Source organism: Pituophis catenifer, unplaced genomic scaffold (assembly GCF_029215685.1).
Source record: "Pituophis catenifer annectens isolate HBS135680 unplaced genomic scaffold, rPitCat1.0.hap2 SCAF_1, whole genome shotgun sequence".
NCBI lineage: Eukaryota > Metazoa > Chordata > Lepidosauria > Squamata > Colubridae > Pituophis > Pituophis catenifer.
The window spans coordinates 275338640-275360781 of NW_027256881.1; the positions used below are offsets into that span (position 1 = coordinate 275338640).

The 22142-nt window shown below is 39.2% G+C and overlaps 1 protein-coding gene across 3 annotated transcripts in view; it reads left to right on the top strand.

Moving 5' to 3' along the window:
- Nucleotides 1-5103: 5103 nt before the first annotated feature.
- The window catches only part of CREB3L1 (cAMP responsive element binding protein 3 like 1), a 103974-nt gene continuing 86935 nt past the window's right edge, over nt 5104-22142 (top strand). For all 3 annotated transcript variants that reach the window (XM_070936246.1, XM_070936264.1, XM_070936255.1), the window contains exon 1: nt 5104-5193. In XM_070936246.1, coding sequence (XP_070792347.1) covers nt 5104-5193 — 90 coding nt within the window. The remainder of the gene's footprint in view (nt 5194-22142) is intronic.

Below are 22142 nucleotides of genomic sequence, written 5' to 3' on the forward strand. Positions count from 1 at the left end.
TTGTTGTTGTTGTTAGTCACAAAGTCGTGTCCCACCCATTACAACTCCAGGGACAATATTCCTCCAGGCCTTCCTGTCTTCTACCATCCCCAGGAGTCCATTTAATCTCATGCCAACTGCTTCACTGGCTCCATCCAGCCACCTCGTTCTCTGTTGTCCCATTCTTCTTTTGCCCTCAATCGTTCTCAGCATTAGACTCTTCTCCAGTGAGTCCTTCCTTCTCATTAGGTGGCCAAAGTATTTCCGTTTCATCTTCAGGATCTGGCCTTGTAAAGAGCAGTCAGGGTTGATCTCCTCTAGGACTGACCAGTTTGATTGCCTTGCAGTCCAAGGGACTTGCAGGTGTCTTCTACAGCACCATAGTTCAAAGGCCTCAATTCTTTGGCGCTTAGCCTTTCTTATGGTCCAACTTTCACAGCCATATATTGCAACTGGGAAAACCATAGCCTTGACTATATACACTTTTGTTGGCAGAGTGTTTTTCATTATGTTGCTCCAAATATTCCAAAATATCCAACACATTTCTAAGAATGTACTTTAAGTGTCTTTTAGGTAAAAACCCACATTGATCCTCTTGCAAATTTATTTTTAGTTTTTCACCCAGAATCTTTGTGACCAACTTGTCTTCATTATTACACTTGCAGATGCCATTCTTAGGTGGAATTAATGGATTCACAAAGTTAAATATTTTACATTTTAAAGACAATCTCAAGATTGCCAAATTTTACATTTTGATGTAAATTATATGTTTTTGTAAGACTTTAGATGAGAATTCAAAATTCTACCAGGATGCAGTGTTCTTATATATGTAGATATATAAGACATGAAGATTTGGGTTTATTTGATTTTAGATCTGCACCTTTGCATGAGATTGCATGTTGTTGCTTCACTAAAAAGCTTACCAGCACATTGTAGTTCAAATTAATTCTAAACTGTAAGCCACATCATGTGGCAATCAGGTGTAGCAGTGCAATTTGTATTGTATTTGTTTACCTTGCAGTATGGTAGAGAAAATAATTTCTACATGCAGTGATCTGAAGAGTATACTGTACTGTACTGAACTGACTCTCAAATTTATTTAAAAAGTTTCCTAACTTTTTTCCTAAGCATTCTATCTAGATATTTATGAGAAAGAAAAAGCAATTGGCTAAAGATCTATAATCCCATTTATAGGAAGCCCTATAATCTTCCCTAAACTCTTAAATGATAAGATTTATACTTAATTACAGAGTATTTAAAGAGGGTACAGGAAATAAACTAACTTCTACTGGCAGTGTAAATTCTGATCTACATGGTTGCTGATGAGCAGATCTGGATCGCTTTCCTTTCTACTTTGTGACTGTAGTCGGTTTAGATCAGCGGTTCTCAACCTGGGGGTCGCGACCCCTTTAGGGGTCGAACGGCCATTTCCCAGGGGTCGCCAAAGCCCTCTCTCGCCCCCCCGCCTTCACTCACCCTCTGCCTCTGCTGGATCGCCCGGTCGCCGTTCGCTTACCCCGCCCACTCCCAATCTATTGCTGCTCCGGAGTCCAGCTGGTGGCTAGAGGGAAAAAAACTTTAAATTCTTGCCGCGGGGCTTCAAAGAGCTAGCTGCAAAGAGGTAAATTCCTGGAGCAAGTTTTTTTCCCCCTAGCTATACTGAAAAGAGAAAGCAAAAGCAGGGTCTTAGCTGCAACGTGACAAAATGAGGCAGAGAGGTTTCTTTTTCTTTTTCCTCACCAAAAAAGGTAGGTACAAAACTGCAAACAATGGGAAATTTAGGGCAAGAGGAGGTTCAAGATTTTAAAACACAAAAGAAAAAAAGCTCTATTTAACTAGGGAATTGTAATAATTGAGATACTATTAATTGTATATTGTGTTGAAAGCAGAAATGGTTAAGTTGTGGTTTGGAGGAATATATGGGGGAAATTATTTGGTTTATTATTATTGGTAAATATAATTAATTGATTTGTAAGAAATTGGATTGCATGGAAATAATTGGAATATTCATGTTCATATTGATAAATATACAAAAAAGATAGTTATATAACTAATTGATTTATATTAAAATGTTGAATTTGTATTAAACAACTGTATTACATAATTAACCAATGTGAGGATGGATATAAAAACAGATGACAATGCAAAGGGGTATAATATAGAATAGAAGGGAAAAATTGAATTTGATTAAGATTAGAGATGAGGATGAAGGGTAATATTGGTTTTTTAAAAAAATAGTTGAGGAATAAATATGGTAAAAAGGAAATATAGAAATTGTAAATTTAATTGAAATGACTAAATACTGTGTTGGAAGAAATATACTTCTGGGTTCTGCTCCAAGTGGGGAAAAAGACACTGGAAACATGGAGACTGTTTGGAAAGATGTTTTAATAGTGGACAGGATCACATGGCTTGATGGGGCCCATTGTGTTAGTTTCTGTTGCTATTGTGTTGCAAATGTCCTTTGACAAAGGATTGACTTTCTGCCTCTGGCCCATTAACAAAGGATAGGGGGCAGGAAGATGGGAGCTGCTTTATCTGTAAAATATGCTTCTCCATTTCTCATCCAGGGAAATATAATATTCTGCCTTTTTAATATTTCCCAAAATATTTCATTCTTCTAGGAAAGGGGTGGCTGCTAACCTCCTACAACTGTTTAAATTTGTGGACCGGCCAAATACTCTGTTCAAAGAAAATATGTTGTATGTTTGTATGTGTGTTTCTAATTATTGCTATTTATTCCTATTTGTTCTCTTTTATTCTTTAAAGTTTAACAATTCATTCTTTATCTTAATATCTTTATATTTGTTTGGGGTTGGCTTTCTTCCCTTTCATCTTTTTTATTGTACAGCAATCTTTCTCCTCAAACCTACCACCTTTGTCTTTTCTTTCTTACTTACTTTCTCTTCCACCCCTCTTCTTCTCCTCCCTACTTCCTCTTCCTTTCTCCTTCTCCTCTTCTCTTCCTCCCTCTCTTACCCTCACTCCTATTCTAATTTCCCTTCCCTTCCTTCATCCCTCTCTATTGCTGTATCCTTTTATGCATATGGACTACTCAGAGGGCTGAAAAAGTTATTTTTGACTGGTTCTCGCACTTTTGACCAGTCCTCGAACGTACGACTGTCCTCACAATTTACGTTTTTGCCCTATCTTGTCACCATGGTGAAGAGAAGCAGTTGTGAAATGAGTGACACGGTTGTTAAGAATGGTACAATGGGCATAAATGATGACCAGTCATAACTGCGAAGACCGGTCAAAAGTGCGAGGACCTGTCAGAAATCACATTTTTCAGCCCTCTGGGTAGTCCTTTTGTGCACAGAGACTACTCAGAGGGCTGAAAAAGTTATTTTTGACTGGTCCTCGCACTTTTGACCAGTCCTCAAATTTACGACTGTCCTCACATTTTACTTTTTTTGCTGTATCGTATACCATGTTGAAGAGAAGCAGTTGTGAAATGAGTGACATGGTTGTCAAGAATGCTGCACAGGCATAAATGTGAGGATGGTCATAAGTGTGAGGACCAGAAAAGTGCGAGGACCTGGCAGAAATGACTTTTTTCAGCCCTCTGAGTAGTCCTTATACACATAGCCATGGCCACCCGGTCACATGACCAGCTAGCCACGCCCACCCAGTCACATGACCTCCAAGCCACACCCACAAAATAAGCCACACCCACAGAACTGGTAGTAAAATAATGTAGAGCCCACCCCTGGTTGGGGGTCACCACAACATGAGGAACTGTATTAAAGGGTTGCGGCATTAGGAAGGTTGAGAACCACTGATTTAGATTCACACATTTGTACTATATCCCTTCTGGTTTTATCCCATCCGATCATGAGAAAGGTATGCATTTGGAGAAAATGCCAAATTTAAATGAGTTGTATCTTCACTGAGAAAAGGGTTTTGCCTGCAAGCAATGAGGAGTTCTTTAATTGTTATTCCACTACTGTGCTGTCAGTGGCCATAGTCTTAATGGTTCACTGCTGCTTTGGGAAATGCAGCAAAGACACTTTCATAAGGGAGCCATTGCCTGAATGAATTTGATTGGCCTCAGTGGGATGCACCCTGCAGGCTAAAAATTAAAAAAAAAACACTTTTATTATGCCATAGGTTGAGTTGGATCTCAAACATCCAACTCAGTTTCTCATCCTGATGGCCATCAGGACTGGGTCTTTTCAATCCAATTTATTTCTTGTCTGGCTTTCCAGCGCCTCCTCTCTTAACAGGCATCACTTTTATTTAATCTTTTATTTAATCGAGCACGCCGATTTGTTTCCCGGAAGAATGCAAACGCGAAGCTTCAATTCAGACCATATTTTGGTTACATCATCATCATCATCATCATCATCATCATCATCATCATCATCATCATCATCATCATCATCATTCTCTCCTGCATTCAAACCACGCCGATGCTTCCAAGAGCCGTTTCCTCCGCCGCTGGGAAGTTGCTGGTCGCAACCTTAATAACTACCGAACGGCAAAGCGTGTCGTAACGCCGCGCCGCTAGCCTTCCCCCCTCCTGCCGGTCCCGATCTCCCATTGGAAGCGGTGGGGTGGGCGGGTCCCTCGATTGCATCAGAGCCCGAGGAGGGTGCCCCGGTTCTGAAATATCCCGGAGCGAGGCGAGGGAGGGGCAGGAGGCGTGGCACAGGGGGCCGGTCAGACGGCCGGGGACTGGGGAAAGGCGTGTGACGGTGACAGCTGGGCAGCGATCCCGGAGGCGCTCCTCCTTCCAACCTTCCAGGAGGCTGCCTCAGCCCTCGCCCGCTCCTTTCACCCCATCCCCGTTCCCGGCTCCCCCTGCTTCCCCCGACTGGAGGGGTCCCCACCGGCCCCACCCTCTCAAAGCCCCCATTGCGAGCGCCCGCCGCTCCCACTGGGAAAGCGATCCCCCCCCCCAGCCCGGCCAATCGGTTCTCCCCATGGATTACAGGTTTCCTTCGGGAGAGGGAGGCGCAGCCCTCCTTTGCCCGGCGCCCGAGGAACTGCTCCGCCGGGCTGCGCGGCAGTGAGGCTCACCGGCTGTCCGTTTAGGACGGATCCTGCAGCTCTGGCGGGGAACAAAGCGGCTTCCCTCCTTCCCACCTCTTCCGTGCCTTCCTCGGGCTCGACTCTTCCGCTATGGACGGTATCTTAGAGCCCTTCCCCGGGGGCGCCTCCAGCTTCCTGGATTTGGGCGATTTGAATGAAGCGGATTTTCTTAACAATGTGGTAAGTGGAAGTGGGGGTGGGGGGGCAGGCAAGGTTTGTAAGGCCGAGGGTTTTTTTTTTTTTTTTTTGGCGGTGGTGATGGTGGATCTGCTACTGGCCAAGGCAAGAAGGAAAGGCTTCCCTGCATGGCAGAAGGAAGCCAGGTGTATGCCGAGATGCGCCTGGATTTGTCTCCGGCTACCTCGTGTTAAAATCAGGATTTGCCGGTTGTCACTTACTGGTTTTTAATGGCAGGACCGGCTAAGTAACACGTGTTGCATACTGATCCTCACGGCGACCGTTTTCCGCTGGAAATTATGCCGCTCGGCCACTGCATTCTTGGCTACCAGCCAAGGCGGAAAGCTGTGGGTTGATTTATATAGATCTGCATAATTGCTCAGCATCTGATACCTAGCAGCCAGATGTGGGAGGATGCTGTATTGACAACACTGGGTTTAACCTAGCATGAAAAATCTATCCGTTCTGTAATATTTGAGTGATTTATATGGCGATCACTTGATCTCATCATCTTCAAGAGGGCATATAGGCATCAGCCCAAAGGGTGGTCGATGGGCAAGTGGGAATATGGGTTGTGGCTAGGAGCTGGGATTGATGACATGTTTGCCTTGCAACCTCAATGCAAAAACCTTAGAAATATTGGTGGAATTCATTTGTAGATTAGTATTAATTGAAAAATAACTCTCTCTTCTCCCCCCCCCAACAGTTAAATAAGATATTCCATGCCTTTTTGTGGCTGTAAGTATTTGCAAAAGAGTTCTTCAAATCTTAAAACTCATACTAGAATTTACTGGCTTGGGCATATCATGTAAATGACACTTTTTAATAGCCAGCGTAGTGCAAAAGATCTATTTAGATCCATTTTTACTTTAAAGAAGAGTTTCCAGACATGATCAGAGCAGCAGCATTGTTAGAGTGTTAATCCCTCACTCTACATATTTGTCTAGTCCCTTCTTGAGTTGTTTGTAGAACTTTAATTTTCAGCACATTTAAAACAACTCTACTGTTAGAAGAGTGAAAAAAATGACAATAATCATTACTAATTAATATTTTTGTTCATAATTGCTAATCACTCAGACTCTAGAATAGTGGATGAAGTCTGATTATAAGGTGAAGTTTTCATCTAAGATGAAATGAGTTAACCTTTACATATTTTCTAGTTTCATCCTTTTGTCTGTAGTTTATACAAGTTCTCCAGAACTATAGTGGTCCTATATGTTCAAGAAGAAGGGAGGAAAGAAAAAACCTTACTTATTCCCCACAATAGCAATACATAAGGACTAGAAAAAGGATATAATAGAAATAGATACATGATTAAACAAAAAGGAATAACTCAGCTGACTCTTTTAGAAGAAGTAAATAGAATTCAAACTACTAGATATTAATGTACTTTGATGGGTTACTTCACTGCCTGTTTTTTAAATTGTCAAAAGCACTATTTGTGGAAACTCATCTTAATCTACCTCTTTCCTTTCAAATAATATGTCTTTTGGAAATGGATGAAAGGTATATTTGAAATTAAAAAGAGTATTTGTTTTAATAACTAAATTATTTATATCAATGGAAATACTAAAGAAACAACAACTTCAAATGCCATTGGCCGTTTACATACTCTACACACTCAGTAATTAATAATCATCTTATATTTACACAATATATTTAGTATATTGTGTAAACCCAGAAACTTGGTTAACTATGCATAAGCTTAATATGAGAATATAGCCATAATGTAAAAACTTAGGAAATTAATATATTTCTGTACTTCTTTATTTATATGCACTGCCAATATTCAGTGAAAAGCTTGAGAATAATTTATAGCACATTTTAAAAAAAATCCTGTGGTCTAAAGAGCACCAACCATCTGTTCCCAAGGTGATTTTAGGACAGAATTTCTTGCATTACATACAATTTCTTTACAATGTTTGTAATTTGTGGACTGAGATTTCACTTAGACAGGAAGAATCCATGCCCCCTCCCTAGCATTTCAGACCACATTTGATTATTCTTACGAAGCATGTATTTAAGAGCAAACTGTCTTAAAATATACTGCTTTGCTGCAATTTAATATTGACAGAAACTTTGAACTATTCTGTGCCTCTTATATTCTCCACAGAAACAATTTTTCCCTCCTAGAAAGAGGCATGTAGTCTTTGGTACGGCTCATTCTTTCTCAGCTATAGGAATTAAGGCCATTATATCAAGGCTGCAAAATCCATATGACCAATACATGGCAGTAGAGAGATGCAGAATGCACTAATTCTTTGTTGCCATCTGTGAACGTATGGATTTTTGCAGCACTCGTGTTATAGCAGAACTACAAATTTTACTTTAAGGGAAAGTAAAGCACTTTACTTTCACTCTTGTTCTTTGCTTAGGTGTCATGGATATTCTACATTCTTAAAAAATGAAGGAATCAATGGAAACATCATAGCACAATGACTTTAGCTGTGACCTAGCTAGAAAAGGTGTCAGATTCAATTCATGATTGTACTTGCATGATAGGATTACCCATGTTTAACTGTACTATAGTTTGCTTCATTTTATGAGTTTCCATGATATGCAGAACCAAAAAGTAATGTCATGAGAATACTGCATAAAATGCTAGGCTAAAATATGGGTATCTAGTCTATGGGTTAGTATGCTGTGCAATCACAGCACTTGGCAGCTTCCGTTGGGAGAAAGGTCCTGGGAAAAAGTGATGTAATATACTTGCTACTATTGAGAATTACTACTACTCAGAGTAGATCATGATAACTTGGCTGGACAATTTGTTTAACTTGGTATCTGTGTTATTAAAAATCACTACTGCTTTGTTTTCAATCATTGAGAAATATACTGTACTTTTTATGGCATTTTTATAGGAGAAAAACCTATTAATAGATTTAATAAAGGTTTTCTCCTATTTTATGGGGTGTTATATCGGCAACCTTTAAAATTTCTTTACCAGTGACTATATTAGTAATTAATATAGTAAATTGTCCTACTTTGGTTAATGTTTGCTAACCTGTCGTAATTACATAAGCATGCAGAACCTTTAGAGAACTGAGAGAAATGATGATTTTCTAGTCAGCCAATATGTTCACAACAAATGTTATTTATGTTATTTATCAATGCAGTTTTAAAGCCTTCTTAGCGAACTCATATTGTTGGCAGTTTGTAAGCAACTTCCATAGGCATGCCACTCCAATCAAATAGTCTGTTCATGTAATCACAGTTGCATGTGTGTTTGTGGAGGGGTGTGTGTGTGTGTTTGCTATTCCCTCTTTTTCTTGCTGGAAGGATAAGGTGGGAGCAATATAGGGAATACTCACCTTCACCTATTGTTTGCAGTCTGAATGGGAAGCAAGGAAGTAACCCAATTTATCAAGAGTGGAGTATTACGAGCCACGGAAGAGGTCTCTTACTTTGCAGTGATAGTTCTCGAAGGAATTTAGATTATTTGGAATGGTTATTAATGCAGCAATTGCCAAAAAAGCTAATCGCTATCACCAAAAATATAGACATTTCACTTGTATTTTAGGCGCCATTCTTCCATCCAGAGGCAGCTTAAAACATTCTAAAAACATTTCTGCTTTCCTTCATTCAAAAGCCAACAGAGTTGATCCCAAGCCTTTACAAGCGATGCATCTATGCAAGTAGCAGAAAAGATAAAAGTTGAAAGTTTAATAATATATTTAGGAGCCTATTGGGCATAAATGTCTGTAGGTGTTACAGTAATAGTTTGTTAGAGAGTGATAGAATTAGATTGACCAAGCTTACAACTGTCAAACCAGTGTTTCTCATATATAGTTGTCCTGAAAATTAAGTGTTACTAGTTCCATTTCATCAATGAAGAATTAAAACTGAACTAAGTTAACCTATTTTATTTAAAAGTATTATTTTAGACTAGAGATTTGGGACTGTGGTTCCTAGTGCTTTGTTTTCAAAACCTTGAAAAAGGGGGGAAAGTGGTTACCTTCAATTAAATGCTGATCAGATGTAGTTTTCCTTGAGGGAAACTGGGAAAGTTCTGAAAAGAGTAACAAAATGAGAACATTTTGATTTATAAGACCAGGATTAAGAATAGAGTTGGAATAATTTAAAAGACGTTTAACTCTTCTCCGCCCCGCCCCCCCTACTTAAATTGCTTGGATATATAAGATTTGTGTGCAAAACAGCATCGTCTGTATCCTAGATTAGACAAGATTATCATTGGCACTTCAGATATTACTGAACTATGATCATCCTTAGGAAACATATCCTGTAGTCAGTGCTTAAAAGCTTGGCAACATCTAGAATGTCCCCAGATTGTTTGCTTTGCCTTAGACCAGCGGTTCTCAACCTGTGGCCCGCGGACCCCAGGGGGGCATGATATTGCCACAGGAGGGTCATGGAGGCTTGATGAAATTTTATGATTCAAATCTTGAGTTAAGTCTTGGTGGTCCGTAGCCACAAAAGGTATTTAAAGGAGGTCCATGGTGAAGAAAAGGTTGAGAACTACTGCCTAACCCTAAACCTAACCCAGGGGTCTGCAACCTTAAACACTCAAAGAGCCATTTGGACCTGTTTCCTACATAAAAGAAAACACCAGGAGCCACAAAACGTCGGTGGGCGTGGCCAACTTGACACCACTCACTTTCACCAGTCACATGACATCCCCACCTCCTAGCCAAGCCGACCCAGCTGGTCATTAGGGCAGAGAACCGGTTGTTAAAAAACAACAGGAACCACAAAACCTTTTGACATCTCTCTCTTTCTCCCCCCCTCTCTGCATCTCTCTGTCTCTGCCCTGGCTGCTTCTACATCCCCTGCCGTCGCCCTTACCTTCTTAGGCCAGGTGAGGAGTGACTGGGAGGGGAGGGCGGGCTGGGGCCAGCCAGTGGTGAGATCATCCAACAGGGAGCCACAGCAGAGAGCCCAAAGAGCGGCATGTGGCTCCAGAGCCGCAGGTTGCAGACACCAAACCCAGTTTTTATAGAAATGCAATATATATTGAAGAAAATTTATCAGGGTTATCCCATTTACCCTGACCTTGCCTGAACTTGCTTAGAGGCACAGAGTGCTAATTGATAGAAAAGTGACAGGTGTATTGAATGGAGTGCTCTCACAAAGGGTGTGGTTAGGTAGGCTATGTGTATTTTGTGGCAGGGCATATTTCTTTTACTGTTACACAATTGCAGGTCTTAAAAAATATTGCAACAGGATGATGTTCGTTTCTGACCAATCACATGATCCTGAACTTAGGGGAACCTGTAGTCAGATTTCATACTTGAAAAGAGTCCATGAGTAAAATTAGATATTTACTTATAGATTGCAGTGAACCATTTAAAAATATTTTTGCACCTTTTCTGCAGTCAGCATTAGATTTTGGCACCATTGCTTAATTTCTCCAAAAGGGCTCTATTCATACATTGTTTTTCTTAATGTTATAACATAGATGGTCCCCTTAACCGTTTTTGTTTGTTCATCATCTTCTTCTTGGCTCTAGGCCACTGACATTAGAGAGTCACTAATCTTGACTGTTTCTGAATGTTGAAACTCCACAATAGTCTTTCTGTGTCTACCAATAGTGTGAATGGCAGGATGTTCTCATTGACTTGACCATTCTAAGAAATTTGTGGAAGATTCAGACAATTCCAAATATAGATTAAAAAAAAAACCCAACCAATAATAACAACAGACAACTTTAAACATTAAATATATTGCTAAATAATGAGGGCAATCTATGGCTGTTGGGACTGTTAAATCAGGTCACGTTGAGCTTGGATGGAGTAACAGACATTTCAGATTAGATCCAACTACACATTTGACTCTGGCATAACACAACCTAGAGACTGGAAAATCAATTTTACCTTAGTGCCAATATTTTGATCGGGGAAATATTTTGTACAACAGTGTGATTCTTGCAGACTGCTTCATGGTTATATGCTTGAAAAGAATTCAGTAATTCCATATTCAAAAGAGGTTAGACATGGCTGGTTGGGGAATTCTGGGAGTTGATGTCCACATCTCTTAGTTACCAAGGCTGGGAAATGATGATTTAGGTAGACAGTTGAGTAGAGCCCCTACCCAGGGCAGGAACCCAAATCAAACTTTCTCAAAGAACTGGCTGCCCAGCTTCTGCTTCTGTCCACCACCTCTCTGCATAATTGGAATACTCTTATTGTTAGGAAGATTTTTCCTAATATTCAATCTGACTTTGCTTTCCTGTGATTTAAAGCCATTATGTCCTGCAGTCTGGAACATGCTGGAAATTAACTGTTGGCTTTCAATGTCGTATCCTTTCAAATATTTGAAAAGTCCTATCATAATCCCATTTGAAGGACCAATTTAGGGACAGATCATCATGTTGAAAACCTATCTATCCTTGACTTACAATCATTCATTCAGTGACCTGTTCAGAAGCCCAGAGGCACTGAATAAAGGGATTTATGACCAGTCTCTAAAGTTATGGCTGTTGCAGCACCCTTGTGATTATGTGATCAAAATTTGGGCATTTGGCAGCCTTTCTGTATTTATGACTGCAAGGATGTTTCAACTTCCCCACTCATCTATCTATGCTCTTTTGGCCCTGTGCTCCATAGCCCTTGCCATCCCAACTGTTCTTTGCCATCGTCTTGCTTCCACTGCTGACCAAGCATGCCCATATTAGCCCTTCACTAGACAGTTGCTAGCCGCACAAGGCATTCTTCCCCAGTTTTCTGCCTGGTGGTTTCCTCACAAGAACTGGGGAAGATAAGCAGCTGTGTCCTTTTTGCCGATGACGTAAAATTATTTAACACCACTGACAATGCTGCTGCCCTACAAAGCGACCTTGACTATGTGTCAGAATGGTTGCGTAATTGGCAACTCCAAATTTCAACTAATAAATGTTCTGTCCTACACATTGGCAATAAAAATCAGAACACCAAATACAACTTGGGCGGAAATGATCTTGTAGACGACCCTCACTCTGTCAAGGACTTAGGAATACTCACCTCAAACAATCTAAGCCCCAGAGCTCACTGTAACAGCATTGCCAAAAGGGCACTAAGAATTGTTAACCTAATTGTGCCAAGTTTCTTCTCCAGTAATATTATATTGCTAACTAAGGCATACAAAACCTTTGCCAGACCAATTCTTAAATAAAGCTCATCCGCCTGGAACCCACACTGTATTTCAGACATTAACATGATTCAGTGGATTCAGAGGTATTTCACAAGAAGAGTACTCCATTCCTCTACTCACAATAGAATTCCCTATACCACCAGGCTTACAATTTTGGGCTTGGACAATCTGAAGTTGCGCTGCTTGCGGTCTGATTTAAACATAGTACACAAAATTGTCTCCTACAACATCTTGCCTGTCAACTTCTTCAGTTTTAACCACAATAGTACAAGGGCAAACAATTGATACAAACTCAAGGTACACCACTTCAAATTCGAGTGCAGGAAATATGATTTCAGCAACAGAGTGGTCAACTTCTGGAATGCTCTACCTGACTCCGTTGTTACAGCCTCAAACCCTCACAGTTTCAACTTCAAACTGTTTACTGTGGACCTCACTCCCTTCTTAAGAGGTTCATAAAGGGGGCGTGCATAAGCGCACCAGCGTGCCTACCGTCCCTGTCTTACTGTCCCTTTATTTGTATTTACTTCATTTATGTTCATAACTATACTTGTTATCTTGTACGTTTGACAAACAAACAAACAAATAAGATGGTCTCATGTGGCCAGTAGCTGCCTTGCAAAGGACCAGGCCAGCCATATCTTGTTAACAGCAGAAGCAATAAGACAGCAAAAGTCATCTGAGGTGATGGAGTTTGGGATGATGACAAATGCAGATGGGACTTGGCTCTGGCTTCCCAAGGCAGCAAGAAGTCTCTTTGCATCACACTGCTGAGCTGATCTTGAGCTGCACTTCACTCTGTGCTGCGGCTCAGGGGCTTCTTCAGCCCAGAGCTACAGTGTGTTCTTTCCCCGCACTCACAGTATTCATGCGTACACTTCGTACCCAATTTCCTTGGTCTCTCTGAGCTTACTACACACTGCATCATCCCACCCCCAACTCATGCACAGCTTGCATTGGGTCTCCCAGGGTCTCCATCCCCCTAGAGACTCCTGCTCTCTTTACTCGGGACTCCTTCCCTTTCCTGCTTAATGACCCACGAGTGTGGAGTTACAATATAACAAGGATTGCCAGGATTTCTGTCACTAAGTGATGCAATTACAAGATGTTGCACTTTACAGCTACATTGCTTAGTGGCAGAAATTCTGGTCCCATTTGTGGTCATAAATTGAGGATTATCTTTGTTTGATATCTAAGAGTTAACAGATAATCAAGCATAACCCCTCTAGTTGTCCTTCTGAAAACCAAACAGTCCTTCAAAAGTCATTGCTTCACTTCTTCAACAGTCATTTATGTCCCCATTATCTTCAGATTGGATTACTGTAATGCATTCTACTTGGATATACTCTTAAAGATGACTTGGGAAAAACCGGAAGCATTGTGGTGAGACCGGCTGGAAAAATAGCGGGCTCCGATGAGCTCCGCAAAAATCCAGCCGGACAAATCGCTGTCAGGAGGTCTTCGGACTGGAACCGTCCTGTAAAGATGGTGAAGAAGGAGAGGTGCCTCGGATGACCAAGAGGAACAGGCAAGTTCCTTGAAAGGTCGGAGGCTGTTCTTTGAACTGGAGGCGGGGGTGGTGGCCATTGAAAAATGACCGCTCTGAAGCTGGGGCAACCAGACTAAGTCTTTTGTGCAGGAGCGGTGTTTCAACTGAGTGCTGGTACCGGGTGAGTGATTGGCCAACTCACAGGTAAAAAAGAAAAATTTTAATAACTTTAAAAAGTGTCCCGAAGCGGAAATTAGTGGCTAATTGGCATTTGGAAAAGTTAATGGAGGGAGAACAAAGAGGAGGTTAAAATACCAAAGCCAAGAAAGAAAATTTTACAACTGGATTTAAAATTGGATTTGGAGAAATTAAAAATAATAAAAGAAAAAGAAACCCGAAGGAAAGTATTTTTTATGTGGATTAAAAATATTTTTGATAGTTTTGACATTTGAAGGAGAAGAACAAAGAGGAAGTTAAAACACCAAAGCCCAAGAAAGAAAAATTTATAACTGGATTTAAAATTGAATTTGGAGAAACTAAAAATAATAAAAAAGAAACCCAAGGAAAAGTACTCTTTATGTGGATTCAAATTATTTTTGACAGCTTTGATACTTAATTGCTCTGAGAATATTGTAATTTAAGAGAGACATTGCTGGCGGAAAAAGAGAACTGCAATCTGGGTTGGAAGATAGAAGAGGAAATAACAGCTGTGACCTTGACAAATAAAAGATAATTCGGAAACTGTGAGAACTTTTAAGGAGTATTTGCTTTTCTGAACTGCTTGGTTTCGACTTTCAATGGTTGTGGAAGATAACAAAACCTTAACTTGGGTTGGACTGGATAAATATTTGAATTAGATATTATTTGGAATTTAAAAGAGACTATATGAATTGTAAAATTTTAATTAAATATAAACCAAAAGTTTTAATAATTTTTTAAATTGACAATATGGAGTCTTGGATGTGTGTGGAATTAATTGAGATGTTTAAAAACATGCATGAATCACTAAAGGGTAATAAGTCAAATTTTGATGGAACATACAGAACAGGAAAAAGAGAGCATAAACGAGGAGCAAGAAAATAATATTGAAGGAAAAGGAATTGAATGCAAAAAGTAGTTAGATGATTTCACTGGGATTAACAGTGGCAAAAAAAGAGTGGATAGGGGGGAATATTCCCCAAAAAAGAATCAATCAAAGGGAAAAGAAGGAAATAGTGGAAAGAGATTAGGAGAAAACTTGGGAAGAATTACTCGAGTAATATATCTAAAAGTGAGAAAAAGGATTCAGGAGAAAAGATATAATAAATACAAAAAGATAAAAAGACAAAGAAGTTAAAAGAATGGGATAAAAGGAGGAAATTATTAAGTAATGGAATTTTGGAGAGACCAAGAGAAAATGGTTAAAGAGGGGAAGAATAGTGGAAAAGAGGAAGGGAAATAAGATATATATATTAGTAGATTTAAGGGAACTGTATTAATATTATTAATTGTGGATGGTCAATTAAGTAAAGGGTGTTTAATGTAAGAAGTAAATATGATGTATATTGCTTATAGCAAAATAGGATAGTAGATGAAATATGAAATGGTAATGGGGTTTAATTATGAAGACAAGTTAAATTAAGAGACAAAATTGAAATGTTAAAAAGTGGGATGGGGATTTTGAAAAATATATGCTGTAAATGAAGAAATAAGATAACTAATTGATGTTATTGTAAGAAATTAGGAATTAAGGGCAGATAGTGATATTGTTTATGTATTAAGAAGAGATTAAGATAAGATGTGGATGGTTAATTAAGTTAACGGGTTTCAATGTAAGAATTGAATATAATGATATATATTGTGTATAGTTAAAAAGTGGGATGGGGACTTTGAGAAATATATTTTGCAAATGGAGAAATAAGATAATTAATTAAGAAATAAGATAATTAAGATAATTGAAGTTATTGTAAGAAATTAGGAATTAAAGGGTGGATAGTGATACTGTTTATGTATTATGTATTAAAAAGAGATTAAGATAAGATAAAGAAATATGGAAAAAGAATATTATGGCCAAAATTGGAAATATGTAAAAAGTACTTGGGGAAAAAAAAAGATGAAATAACAAGACATGGTGAAAAATGAATTTAAAAGCGGGAAGATTGGAATAGATTATAAAAATTAAGATATATAAGATGTGACCCGGTCAACACTCTGTTCATAAAATATGTATGATGAAAGAAAAAATTTAATAAAACTTGTTTACAAAAAAAAGAATGACTTGGAAACAGCATTAGATGCAAAATGCAGCAGCCTGCATACTGATACTTGTAAACCAACCCCAATTTCTCTGAATAATGAAAGTGTGCTATCTAGGAATGGACATAATATTGGAGGTGGGATCTGACGAATAAACTATTCTGCTTTATGGCAGATCAGCACCGTGAGTGCATATTGAGGTACAGTAGGTGAGATGAAAGGTGAGGTAGCCAACATTAGGAGGATCTAAAGAAGCTCTTAAATTGAGCTTGACATCTAATGGCTACAAAGATAATCTTGCATCTTTCTTAGCAATCGTTGGCAATTGGAAGTGATTTTTTACTTCTTCCAGGATGGGTTTCAAGTTTCTAATCTAGCCTAGAGGGTGTTCCATCTGGTCTTCCATTCAAACAGATCTATCCACAAGACTGCAAAATATTTTTAATATAAAGCATTAGAAATACATGGCATGCAAAGAAAGTAAAACATTTCTAGAATAAAAGGCCTGTGTGCCATTGTGCTCAGTTCACTGCTGTGAAGTAAAGTATGTTACCTTCATACTTTACTTTTCAGCTTCCCTGACCATCCAATTAGACATGTCAAGCTAAGAGTAGACATTTCCCAGACGTTTGTAATGTAGCAGGTCCTGATCTTCGAAATGAAGCAAAACTTCAAGAGTTCAAAGAAGGCTTTTGGCTGACTTGTGTGCTGAAAAACTGAGATGTTGCTTCTACAGTCCATTACAGCCACTCTTCTCTCTTCTCTTTAACAAGGAATTTGGCCCACGGCATTTAGAAACATAGTTTTCCAGGGGAGTGGCATTTATTTATTTATTTATTTATTTATTTATTTATTTATTTATTATTTATTTATTTATTATTCAAATTTCTATACCGCCCTTCTCCTTTCGGACTCAGGGCGGTGAACAGCCAAGATAAAAACATCTATACAAACATCACAGTTAAAAATAAAGTTAAAATAATTTATAAATTTGGCCCATAAATTAAAACTTGTCAATTAAAATCAATATTAAAATTTTAGAACATTGAGACAAGTAGATTCATTAATGGCTTTAAAGCGAGAAACCAGCAAAAGCCACCTAACGAAATAGCTGGCATTAGAGTAATGGTAGACAGAACATGCACAAAGCGGTTATCTCAGTCACCAGGAATAGTCCAGAGTGCCCAGCAAGATTAGCAGGGGGCTCAGGTTCAAGCATGCCTTATAGATGGATCCATTTGCTACTTATGTTGGAAGTTGGATACAAAGAAACAAGAATACTTGTACCATTTTATATCATTGTGATTCACTAGTGGTTTCACAACTTTGCCATCCTTTTTTGTAGCAACTGGTGTCAACCAGTGAAGCTAAATGATGGGCAATGTGAGGAGGACCATGTAAAATTTTACCCAGCGCACTTACATTATGAAATGTACAGGTATCTACCAGCCTAAACCATCCAGAGTCATACACTGGTACCTTCTGGGTGTTTGTTCTACAACTCCTTGTCTGTGCTTTCTGGGACTTACCATATTTTTCGGAGTATAAGACACATCTATCTTTTTTGGTGAGGAAAAGAAGAAAAAGAAATCTCCTTCTGCCTCTGAGCAATTTTACCTTGTTGCAGCAAACAGCAAACAGCCTGCTTTACTTTCAGTTTCGTTTTCAGCATAGCTTGATTAGCACAAGGGGAAAAAAAATCTGCTCCAGCAATTTACCTCTTTGCAGCAAGCAGCAGAATCCTGCGCACAACAGCTGAGAGCAAATCAGCTGAGGGTCGGGAGGCCGATCCAATCAACTTGTGCTAATTAGGTTGTGCTGAAGCTGAAAGAAACTGTTTTTTCTTGCTGTTTGTTTGCAAGGAGGTAACTGCTGCGAGGCAGAGGCCAAAGAGTGGGGGCTAGTGGGCGGGTGGGGCTACATTCGATGTATAAGACACACCTAAATTTTCACTCCCTTTTAGGGGGGAAAAAGTGTGTCTTATACTCCAAAAAATACGGTATGTTAATTGAAATCCAAAATATCTGAAAAGCACCAGATAGCCTAACCCTAATCTAATGAAGATCCAGATTGTTGGGGGTAATGTGCTGATGCTGTAAACTGCTTAGAGAGCTGTAAAGCACTATGAAGTGGTATGTAAGTCTTAAGTGCTACTGCTACTGCTATTCTATGTTGGGATTGAACAAGGCTTCACTCCACCGTAGGAAGTGGAGCCTTAGAAGCACAGCCTGCTTCTAAGGCTGTGCATATGCAGGCAAGAAATTACAAATAAAGATCAAATTAACCTAATAATACTATTGTAAAACATATTATTTGAAGGTGAGTAAAAAAAAAAGGCTACAGGTATTGTGAAGAGCTTTTGCAGAGACAGACTAAAAGAAGATCAAAGAAAATGGTTTAAAAGTCCTCAATAATGTCACCTGAAAGATAAAAGAAGCAAGAGAAACATGACCCTTCTCTACAGTCATTAAATGACCATTTAGCATTTAATCTGCACAGCAGAATGCACTTGGCTTTATAAACTTTTTAACATTCCTTCAAAGAGATGGAAAATACAATTTTTTTTTGCAAAGGATGCAAAAATTAATGTAAAAAAGCCGTATGCATTTAATTCCACTTGAACATTCCCTTTCTTCTCCCAGGCTGGAACTAAAAAACTAGGCAGGCACTCTGAGTAATTTCCATTTTTGCTGGATTCTGTGGCACAGAGGGACTTCAGCTTTCCCGGCTGTTTTGAGAGATAGAGATGTCTTCAGTGCTTATGTCAGCCCAGCTCTCTAGCCTGCATAGAAAATACCCTATTTTCTATTTTGTAAATGGCTGACAGTTTATCCTTTAATAAAGAAACCTTTTGAGTTATGGCTAGTTACTGTACTGTAGCTTGGTTTTAGTCCAGCCTCAAAGAGTGAAAACATATTTTCAAAGAGGTTAATTAATTAGAGCCTAACTTTGAGAGTTTCCTTTAGAGCGGTGAGATGGGAGGAAAATGAATTTAATAAATAAATAAAAATAAAGAGCACAATATGAACAGGACTGATCTATACAATGGCTGGGATTATGGATCACAGTAGGCCAAGTTTTATTCCAAGTAGGGTTTACTGAAGAAGCCATTTCAGCCTAGTTCAGTCATAATGCTATGTCATAAAGTACGATTTACAAATCAGAGTGGCCGAGGCCACAGATTATCTGAGGCAAACCCAACCAAATGCTATTATAGCTCAGAATGATGCATGGACCTAGTTAGTCATCATGCTGTGTAAAACATAGTTGACTATTTAGCAAAATCTGCAAACTTAAGACATAGCAATGGAAGTCTTCTTCTTTCCTCTTGTATCCTTATTTTTTAAAAAAGGTTAAGAGTCTTGAAAGAAATAATTGCAATTCCCATCTTTTTCAACTTTACCAATCTTATAGTAATAAATGAATTATCTTAGATCATTTTTTTTCAAGTGTGTTCTTCTGCCCCTCTCAGAGGCAAAAAATCAGGACCGCATTTGAGGTTCCAATTCAACAGTGGAATATTCTGAACTAATGGTTAGCGCTTGCTAGACGTTAGATAAGGGTCAACAGAATTCACAGTGGGTTGAATTTAGTATGTTTGTGGCTACGTATGGATTCTAGACTGATCTTTCTTTTGACCTTACCTCCAGACTCTGCCACTTCTCCTACAGCCCTAGAGATATTCAAAAATGTTTCAGATGCTTTGATTTCTGTCTGTGTTCTGTCTGCGTAAGTTTAAATTTTCTCACACAGAGGTCTAATTACGCTCATCAAGTGAAAAACATCCCTGTTATATCCATATCTACAGCTCACCTGTACTCCAAGAGGTGCTCAACTCAATGTATTTAATGCTCCTTCATATTGCAATTTTTTCTCCCACGCCAAGCTGTGAGGCTAGGATAACTTGTCCAATGAACATTCATAGCTGAAGATAAAATTGAACATGTCCCCCCCAGTCCATTATTTTAACTAGATATGTAGCACTCTCCAGGCATCATTATCAAAACAATAACAAAATTAACATTAATATTTAAACTTGTATATGGTCTGATACTGAGGAGTAAAATGCTTTTCTGAAATTTTAGCAAGTTAACTTATGGCAGATCAGAAATAGCTTTTCCTACAATGCCTGGCTTCGGGATGTACATCTGCCACATCAATGCTCTGTTTAAATTTGCAGTCTGACCCTGGCTGTCCACAGAGTGGACAAATGGGGGACAATGGCAAAACATGCATGATAATATTACCCCACAGATGCCAAGCTTTATATACTTACATCAGATTTCAAATGCAAATATGGCTCTGTGGCATTTTAGCAATAATATTGCTAAATTGCACTGGCACAATTATTGCACTGGCACAATAATAATATTGTTCCAGTGTTTCCACTAGTTTGCTTCAGATGCCACTCCCTGTGTAAGTGTCTCAGCTCCATCTTTTTGTTAAAATGATTCCCTAAAGGAAGACTAAGCAAGAGGCAAATGAAGCTATGAGAGCAACTGGAGAAGAAAGAGTGTCAACAGCTGGAGATGCATGTAATGCACTCTTGAATCATCTGGGTTTATTGGCATTGTTTCAGTTGGACAGGCTCATGGGTTTATCCACAATGATGTAATCTCTGTCATCCAACTTGGAATCTTTCTCTTCTTCCTTGCCCTTAATGTCTAAGGGAAATGAATGTATGATTTCTTGCTGATACTGTGGATGATTAGTTGACTGCTCCACAATAACTGCCAGTGTTACATGTTTGCTCAGAGGAAGGATTCTGACTCTCCAGAAAGAATATGGAACAGTTGAGCATGACTGTGGTAGGCTTCAGGCCAGCTCACAGTAGTTCTTAATAAATTGAGTTATGAATCCATATCATTCCTGATGGAAGATTATAAGATCTTGCCATAGCCATATGGCAGAGAAGATGTATCTCCTCAGTTCTTTGCACTGCCTGGCAAATTGGCTTTTAGTTCTTCCTTGTCTTGCTCCTATTACTTCTTAGACTCATCCAAATCCCTGTCAACCTGAAGCAGAAAGAAAACATTTTCAATTAGCAAACTGGGATGAACATCAAGAAACAAAAAACATACTTGGTATGGAATTACCATTTTCCATTATACAAATGGAAGGACAAGATGTGAGATTAGCCAACTGGATCTTGTTAACCTAGAATACAGGGATGGATCTAAAGCAAAATAACCTTGGAAAGTCTTCTTTGAAAGCTTCTGGCTAAAAAGCACTTCTGCTGAAAATGAGCCAAGGAGATTGAGTCATTGCTTTGGTTGATATTAATAGAGGTAAATACACATCCTTCCCCACTCTGTAGCTGGATGGAAGAGAAAAAGAGAGAGCAGAACCTTGATATGTCAAATAGTAGCAATAATAAAAGTAAAATTCCTTTAAAAATAGTCTCTGAGATGTTCAGAATAGAACATGATTGGGGGGCAGAGAGAGAAGTGATAATGGAACCAAGAACCACACCCCATTAGCTGCTGCTTGAAAAGACATTCCCATCTGGGTCTAGATGAAAGCCCCTGCTGCCCAACATTTAGCTTTCCAAAATGCCATTCAGAACCTCCAGAAATTGAGCCCAAGATGTATAATTAATTGGAGCAACAACAACAAAAAAAGATGTGTGTATACATCTTCGGAAGCAGGAGAAAGAAGGAAAAGAGGACATTTTATTTTATTTTTATTTATTTTATATCAGATTTATATACCGCCCTTCTCCCTGAGGACTCAGGGCGGTGTACAGCCAAATAAAAACATAGACTACAAACATTAAAATACTATTAAAAAGATATATATAAATTTGGCCCCGTAATTAAAAGACAATGACAAACCAATTAAAAACATTTAAAAGTGTTAAGCCAGCCCGGCTTGCTGAAAAAAGAAAGTTTTAAGGGCACGGTGGAAGGCACCGAGGTCTTGGATTCTCCTTATCTCTGGGGGCAGCTGGTTCCAGAGGGTAGGTGCCCCCACAGAGAAGGCCCTCCCCCTGGGGGTCACCAGCCTACATTGTTTGGCTGATGGCACCCCGAGGAGGCCCACTCTGTGGGAGCGCACAGGTCGATGGGAGGCTGTTGGTAACAGCAGGCGGTCTCGAAGATATCTAGGTCCTATGCCATGGAGCGCTTTAAAGGTGATAACC